The 8,971-nt window shown below is 46.2% G+C and overlaps 1 protein-coding gene across 1 annotated transcript; it reads left to right on the plus strand.

Moving 5' to 3' along the window:
- The first annotated feature begins 2,804 nt into the window (after positions 1–2,804).
- On the plus strand, positions 2,805–5,193 carry Gja8 (gap junction protein alpha 8). Its single transcript, XM_048447138.3, has one exon. The coding sequence runs from the start codon at positions 2,810–2,812 to the stop codon at positions 4,109–4,111; it is 1,302 nt and encodes a 433-aa protein (XP_048303095.3). The 5' UTR covers positions 2,805–2,809; the 3' UTR covers positions 4,112–5,193.
- The last annotated feature ends 3,778 nt before the right edge of the window (positions 5,194–8,971 follow it).

The following is an 8,971-nucleotide window of genomic DNA, read 5'->3' on the forward strand; positions in this document are numbered from 1 at the left end:
GGCTGGGGGTGTAACTCAGTCATACAGCGCCTGCCTGGCATGTTTAGTCCAATCTTTATTCATGGAGGACAAAAAGAGACAACAATTCAAACACATCACAGTTTAAAGGGGGAGCGGTGGCTAGAGAGATGGCTCCGTGGTTAACTTCATTCGCTGCGCTTCCAGAGGACCGGCCTTTAATTCCTAGCACACATTTGGGTGCTCACAATCATGTGTAGTTCCAGTCCCAGGAGGTCTGATGGCCTCTTCCAGACTTCGCAGACACCAGGCACTCAGGGAGGTATAGACACACACGCAGAAAAAAACATTGTACACATTAAATAAAAAATACTTTTTTCAAATAATTTACTTAAATTTAAGAGGAGAAAGGCAGCAAAAGTTCAGTGGGTTAAAGGTAAAGACTCCTGCCGCCAAGCCTGATGACTTCAGTGTGATCCCAGAAACCCACATGGTAGAAAAGAACTGACTCCCAAAAGTTCTTTCTGTCCTACACACACAGACACATACATGCATACGCAGAGACACACACATACACCACAGACACAGACACATACACACACACACTCACAAAGACACACACAATCTAAAACATATTGTAATACCCCAAACACTTCCTGAACAGCAGAAGGGACCTGCTTCACCGCCATGCTAGTAGGGAGATTTTGTCCTAAGTTACAGTTGCTTGTAACTTGACACAAAACTCTTGAGTAGGCGTAAGGAAAAAAATTTAAAAATTCAGAACAATCCTAACATGGCAGGATGGGTTATGAAGGACACGCTTTGCTCTGACTTTTAGAAGTTACTGATATCATTGTCAGGAAGGTCTTGGGCCGTGTATCATGATACAGTGTGTTAAGGGTCACTGTCTACCCAATTACATCCCAATGTTTCATAAAACAAGCACCATCCGCCCCAGCTAATGGGAAGGCTGATTTGTTTTGGTTCAAGATAGGTACTTTGGATCATTTTACTTTGTTCTTTTTTCCTGGTGTTTGCATTTCCTTGGAAATACTCTTGTCTATTCTAAATTTTATGACCTTGATTATTATTTATCATGAGTTCTTGCTCTCATTACTACTATGTCGAAGAAGACTGGAGGTTCCTGAATTTTGGTGGGAATTGTCTTTATGGGAGCTGAGACTTTTGGCTCTTAAATCCAGCACCCTCAGTCCCAATCCTCTGGCATCTAGAGAAGCCCCACACTCTGAGGTGCTTTGCTCTGTGCTGTGACGGGTCACGGAAGATAAAGCCAAAAGAATGGTCTATTCTAAGGGAGGAGTGAGATTAAGCACACAGAAATAATAAGTCTTACAGGAGAAAATAGAACTATCTAACAAGAAACCAAGCTCCCTGGATCTGTCTCGTGTGTGGGCTTGATGTTTAGATGGATCACCCAACTGTGATGTTTCTCATTTATTTCTGGGTGATGGCCAGAAGAAACCCAGAGGAGGCTCCTCCAAGGAGCTATTGTCTTGTTCTTAGGGCAGGCATGAGTGAGTTCCACAGCTTCAGAGATGTTCAACGTAGAGGAACAACTGACCTGAAGTGATGCGAGAGGTTTTATTTGTTTTGCTTTTACCTTAGTCCTGAATGAGCGGCCCCATTTGTACACACCCTCCTGGTCAATTCGGTCCTCTCCCCGTCAGCCCCTGCTAAGCTGGAGACATTATATATCGTTGTGTTTAACGATCAAACTTCTATATTTAAACAGCCACCTGTAACTAACCCTGCAGCCTATTCGTTCTGTGAAACACTGAACAGTCCTCGTGGACGTCGGTAATGCAACTCCCTCCGAAAGCACCCTCTTTGCACTTGGGACTTAAAGGGGTAATAATAAAAATATACTGCCCTCAATTTGTAACACTATTAAGAGGGGTTTCCAGCTCTCAACCTCAAGTAAAGAAAGCATAAATTAGGACTATAGATGTCAGAGAAACATGTAGCCCACATTGCAGGTCTTATTTCTTAACGGTTTGAGAATCAAACCTTTGGGATCAGGTATGGAACTGCTAGTGTTTTGCTGTCTGGTCCATCTGCTTAGCTTCTAAGGCCCCTGTTGTCTCATATGTTGAAAGCAGATTGGTTTTTAAAAACTCATATAAAGTCCTATGTGCTGGGCTATGTGCAGGCGTTGGGTACGCAGCAGTAAATACAACAGGCACGTCCCTACCACACGAGTGCTTAAAGTCTAACAGGATTAATGCAAGATGAAAGAATTAACGCAACATCGAAGGTCTAGCCATTAAAATTGCTCGATAAATGTTCATACTCTCCCATTTCATTTTATACATGTGATCACGTACAGTATATGGAATATTACATATTCCAAAACAGACCATAGGAAGGTAGCTATTTATAATTTCATTCACATAACAACGTGGTCAGGAGCCCAGGAACCCACTGTATAGGTTTGTTTTTAGTATTACGATTCATGAATCTTCCATTACCATGTGGTCTTGATTTAAATTCATGTAACCACAGTTTTCTACTTCTGGTCCATAGTAAATCACAATAAATTCAAGGAGTAATACAGATACTTAATTCAAGGATTCTTTGAAGTAATTTGTGAGGTGAATGAGAACAGATATTATTAGTAACACTATTTTACAGGTTAGTATTAAATCCCCTTCATGGCCCCTTTCGTCCCTTTGCACTAGTCCACAAACAAGGCACTCCATGGAGACTGTTCACCCGTATGACTGGGCCATCAGCTTAGAAAGATGGGCACTCCAAGAGCTGGGGAAGAAGTCTTCTCAGAGTTGCACTGTGACCACTTAGGTTTTGCCTTCTTTCTCCCAGGTGGTGAGCAATGGGTGACTGGAGTTTTCTGGGGAACATCTTGGAGGAGGTGAACGAGCACTCCACGGTCATTGGCAGAGTTTGGCTCACGGTCCTTTTCATCTTCCGCATCCTCATCCTTGGCACGGCAGCAGAGTTTGTGTGGGGTGATGAGCAGTCTGATTTCGTATGCAACACCCAGCAGCCAGGTTGCGAGAATGTCTGCTACGACGAGGCTTTTCCCATCTCTCACATCCGCCTCTGGGTCCTGCAGATCATCTTCGTCTCCACTCCATCGCTGATGTACGTGGGGCACGCGGTACATCACGTCCGCATGGAGGAGAAGCGAAAGGACCGCGAAGCTGAGGAGCTGTGTCAGCAATCCCGTAGCAACGGGGGTGAGAGGGTACCAATCGCCCCGGACCAGGCCAGCATCAGGAAGAGCAGCAACAGTAGCAAAGGCACCAAGAAGTTCCGGCTGGAGGGCACACTGCTAAGGACCTATGTCTGCCACATCATCTTCAAGACCCTCTTTGAGGTGGGCTTCATCGTGGGCCACTACTTCCTGTATGGTTTCCGCATTCTGCCCCTCTATCGCTGCAGCCGGTGGCCCTGCCCCAATGTGGTGGACTGCTTTGTGTCCCGGCCTACTGAGAAAACCATCTTCATCCTGTTCATGCTGTCCGTCGCGTTTGTGTCCCTCTTCCTCAACATCATGGAGATGAGCCACCTGGGCATGAAGAGAATCCGATCTGCCTTCAAGAGGCCCGTAGAGCAGCCACTGGGGGAGATCCCCGAGAAGTCCCTCCACTCCATTGCGGTTTCCTCCATCCAGAAAGCCAAGGGCTACCAGCTCCTGGAAGAAGAGAAGATCGTGTCCCACTATTTCCCCTTGACTGAGGTTGGAATGGTGGAGACCAGCCCACTTTCAGCTAAGACTTTTGGTCAGTTTGAGGAGAAGATCGGCACAGGACCCCTGACAGATATGTCACGGGGTTACCAAGAAACCCTGCCTTCTTATGCTCAGGTGGGGGCCCCGGAAGTAGAGGGGGAAGAGCAGCCTGTAGAGGAGGCCGTGGAAGCAGAAGCAGAGAAGGCAACCCCAGCAGGGCAGGAGAGGGTCACAGTGCCAGATGGGGAGAAAGCAGAGACCCCCGAAGTAGGGAAGGACGGGGAGAAAGAAGAACTTCAAGTTGAAAAGGTAACCAAGCAGGGTCTGTCTGCTGAGAAGGCCCCTGCGCTCTGTCCGGAGCTGACGACCGATGACAACAGGCCCCTGAGCAGGCTGAGCAAAGCCAGCAGCAGGGCCAGGTCAGACGATCTCACCATATGAAGTGGTGCAGAAGACAGACATCCCACCTCCTGCTAATGCTGACCAAGATAAAATCAGCTGGTGCCAATATACTTGGAGCCCTTGGTGTCCTTTGAGCCACCCCCACCCCTAGTTGGATAGATGCTGTCTTAGAACAGAGCAAGCTGTACGACTGAAAGACCGCCATTTGTACGGGCTACCGAGGTAAACCCCCTGTCCTAGCCAAGTTCCCGGTTTCACACGCCTGCCCTGTCTTCTAGCCCAACCACTATGGGGGGGGGGCTTTACTTTCCCCCTTTTTCCCCCATGGAAAACCATCAGGTCACATTTGTAGTTACCTTGTAACCTTTCACTAGGCTTGTCTCAAGCTTGCTGAATCAGTCAGACCCTGAACCCAGCACTTCCCTAGCAGAAGTCACTGATCTTACATGAGTGATCTCAAACTTAAAAGCCTGCAGGATGCAGGCAGATGATTTAATAGCTAACGTGGCCCTGCTCTAATAGGACATGATAGAGAGAGGTAGGGCTGTGAAGGCTGGGGCAACAGCTGGCTGCTTCCAGACAATCGTTTCCTTGATACCTGAACAACTTTTTAAAAAGAGAGAGAGAGAGAGAGAGAGAGAGAGAGAGAGAGAGAAATCAGAAATTCAAAATAGAATTGAAATTTGAGCAAGTTAATTTTCAGTACAATATGTGGACCAAATGCAATGTGTCCAAATTTAACCTATGGGGTATCAATTTGCAACATCAGTTTACATTAATGAGCCCACATTTGCTAAGGAATTTGCCTCACTTTTTTGTGGTCTTGGCCTCTTTTTGTGGTTTCCCAACTTCATTTTTATCAATTTGAAATGTTTTAAGTCGCCAGTCCAGGAGATGCGCAGAGTTCTTGCTGACCGTTCTTTTGGGTCACTGTGCCCCCGGGTAGAAGCAGTAGAGCCTTTGATTGGCAGGAATTGTGCCCTGGGCACAGTGAGAGAGCTAGCAGGCTATCAAACCTCTCCCCGGGAAATGAAAAGGCTTTAGGCTTTCAAGTCCAATTGCAGTTTTCTTCCCTGGAGCAACAAAAATACTTTTAAAAAAATTCTCCTCTTCTAAAATCAGTATTCAGCCTAAAATCTGCATTTCCTTTTACCAGGGCTGGGAGCAGAAAGAGTTCCAAAGCTAGAGGACGTCTGCCCACAGGCCTGGCCTGAGGGAGGCAGCTCTCAAGCTTTGTTTATCAGCGGGGAACTGGCAGGGGAGGAAAGCAGCTTACTCTAGCACCACCAGCTGGATGTGCAGTCCCCCAGGACACAGAGACTAAAGGGGAATCTCTTAGGGCTCAGCCAACCCACCTCAAACACTGAGTTCAATCAGGGGAAAATATAAAGTACATATGCATATTTCACACAGGGAACAATTCACACAGCCCATACTCAACTGATTTCCAGAACAGATGATAGATAGATAGACAGACAGACAGACAGACAGATGATAGATAGATAGATAGATAGATAGATAGATAGATAGATAGATAGATAAATGATAGATAGATGATAGATAGACAGACAGACAGATAGATAAATGATTGATAGATAGATAGATAGATAGATAGATAGATAGATAAATAATAGATGATAGATAGATAGATAGATAGATAGATAGATAGATAGATAGATGATTGATAGATAGATAGATAATACAGATAAAATCAAGTAATATAAACTTCATATCTACCTATCTGATTCTTTTCAAGAGAAGGCAGGAATTCGTGTTACTGGGCTTCACATCCCACCCAGGACAACCATGAATGCAGCCCAACACAACATCACAAACGTGATGTCTTAGTGTGGGCTACTATTGCTGTGATGAAACACCATGGCCACAAGCACGTTGGGAAGGAAAGGGCTTGTTTGGCTTATATTTCCACTTTGTCATCCGTCATTGAAAGAAGTCAGGACAGGAACTCAGACAGGGCAGACACTTCCGGGAACTGATACCGAAGCCATGAAGGGGCTTGCTTCTCATGGTTTGCTCAGCCCGCTTTATTATAGAATCCAGGACCACCAGCCCAGGGAAGGCAGTACCTACAATACAGGCGGTGCCCTCACTCGTCAATCGCTAATTAAGAAAATGCCCTACAGGCTTGCCTGCAGACCAATCTTTTGGAGATGTTTTTCTTAACTAAGGTCCCCACCTCTCAAATGGCTCTAGCTCGTGTTGACTCGAAGCTGTGTACCATGCTTACTTAGAACAGTGTAAGATTCTTGCAACTTCTTTGTGCTTCAAATCCATGATTGCCCACTGTGAACTTTGTAGACAACAGAATCATAATGTCAAGAGCACCGAATATGCCAGAACACCATGCCTCAGGAACTGCGTGCCAGAGATGGGTAGGAAGTAGAGGAGCTAAGTTAACAGGGTGGAGACTTGGACAGGACATCAAGGTGCCCAGAAAAACTGCCCTTCATGCAGTCCTACTCCCTGGCAACACCATCTCAAAGTGGAAAGTCCTTTCTCGGCCCTCTGGATACCACCCTCATTTTAACATATTTATTCTGGATAAGCCTCCGAAAACTATCCCTCCCTATGAAAGTTAATGTTCTAATTGCCTGGCGCCACATTCTAAGCCAAAGCAGTTTTGAAAATAAACTCATATATATATAATTATGCCTAAGAAATCTGCATTTAAAAGAGAAAGGCTAACTATATACCTATATATCTATCTAGAAAACCAAAGTAACAAACTGTCAACGGAAGACTGTATCGGGCAAGGAACAGTTGAATGGAAGGCCGTGTTTACCTTCCCAACATGTGACTTTCCAGCTACTGCTGGAATCTTACTCCTGCCAGGTAATAACAGCCCAGCACAGACCTGGTCGTATGCAGTGAGAACAATAGCAAAATTCCCAAGCCTGAGAGCCCAGGGTGTTCTTGACCCCCATGGCTGTCCTATCACCCCTACAGTTGTGCTTACGGTTTAAGAAGAATCTTCTTTCTGATCAATATCGGGGTGGAGGGCATCTCAATTAGGACACAAGAGGAGTGTGGTTCAGTGGTAGAGTGCTTGCCTGGCGAGTGTAAGGCCCTGAGTTCAATCCCCAGTACCTCAATTAAGACCAAATTTTAAAAAGAAGAAAATGAGAACTAAATCCTGTTTTAAGGTGACATTGCCAGTGCTGTTCGGAACCAGCTGCGGAACTGTGAGGGAAGGTTGCTGGCCTCCTTGTCTTGGCTGGATGTCAGCGTAAGTGAGGTATTCCCTCAGATGAAGTAGTGTCTCGCTTCACTGCCCACACCTGTCGGGGGCCTCCATATAAGCCGCTGCTTCTCTTTGGGCCTTTCCAACAAAACGGAGTCTATGCTGGAAGAAACAGACACAGGCGCCGAGCAATCAGGATTTTCTTCCTGTTTCTGCCAGTCAGTGGCAGAGCCATCATTGCGTCTTATCCGCGCTATACCTCAGTTTTCTGTCTACAGACAAGCAATGGCGCTCGCTGCCTGCGTCTCTCCGGGGTATCACAAGAACTGACAAGCTGGCCACCACACCTGGAGCCTGCTTTCTGGAACCTCGCTTCCTGAGATGTTCCTCCAACAGCAGTAAGACAGGGTGGGGAACAGGTGGGTGGCTCCCATCTGTCCCCTCAGCTCTGTGGTGAGAGTTAATCAAGGTAGACATTCTAGAGCCTAGTTTCCTCAGAGGAGACTCCACAACATTTTGATTCCATATAAGGACCACAGACAGATGGGCAACTATTTAAACGATTGGAATAAGGTTCCTCTTCGGCTGCCACATGGTTCCTGTCAGGTCCCGTTTGGATGGTCTGTGCTCTTTGGGGTACATCCATGCTCTCTGTTTGGGGGTAAAGAATCGTGACTGATTGGGATTACGATGCTTTGGGGTTCTATTAGGTCCAGCTTTACTTCCGACTCATTCAATAAACCCCTAGAGCACAGGGTCCTGCCAACGAAAGATGGCTTAACTAGAAGACAACGGAAGTGTGGCTCCTTCCAGGGGAAAAAGGCTAATGACTGGATAGTGGTCACCATTAGGGGAGGTCTGAGCCAGGAAGGCTAGAGTTGCTCAACATTCAGGTAGAGCTGCAAGCTTGTCTGGGAAATCCCTAGCATCTAGGGCTTTCTAAAAAGATCTATTTGGTTTCCATGACTTTGGCCCTTGATGTTCAGGTGATGCATCCAACACAGCATTGAACAAATATTCCTGAAGCTCAATCTGGTTTGGAGACCCACAAAAATCACTGGCACTTTGTGAGATGCAGTGGCCACCCCTGTTTAACTCTGTGGATGACAAGTTGTCGTTCCTCTGCTCTATGACAGCTTTCTCTAAGGTAATAGGGAGTAGAAGCCTCCTCCTTCTCAAGGTCTAATTCTTCTTCTCCAAAACGTACTAATGTAGAAATAAGAAGAAGAGAAAAAAAGGCCTTGTCCAAACTGTGAGATCATATTTTAAAGTACAGCCTGAAGCAATGACACTCGTCACTCCCGAAGAAGGCACAGAAACCAAGAGACTGTTTTATAAAAAATGGACAATGAGTACAATGAGGAGAAGGTCCTGAAGTCCTAAAAATCACGTTGCAGACAAAGAACATTCTTAATCACATGAGGATCTGTTGCTGCAAGCGATGCCAAGGTGTTCATCTTACCAGAGCTCATGTACAGAGGAGGCAGGATGTGTCCACCCCTGAGTCTGACTCATGGCAGAGGAAAGAGGAGCAAACAAGAACTGCTCAGCTGAAGCCACATGGAAGGTGTGGGGTAAGACTAGTGAAGACAACTGTTCCTCCTCAGTTCCTGAGGGGGCAGTGGGCATGTGTGGAGCCCAACAGCACCTCCCGTTCCATCCTCCTGCTGTCTTATTCTGGCTCCAAATTAGCCCTT

The sequence above is a fragment of the Myodes glareolus genome, chromosome 17, assembly GCF_982192425.1.
Source record: "Myodes glareolus chromosome 17, mMyoGla1.1, whole genome shotgun sequence".
NCBI lineage: Eukaryota > Metazoa > Chordata > Mammalia > Rodentia > Cricetidae > Myodes > Myodes glareolus.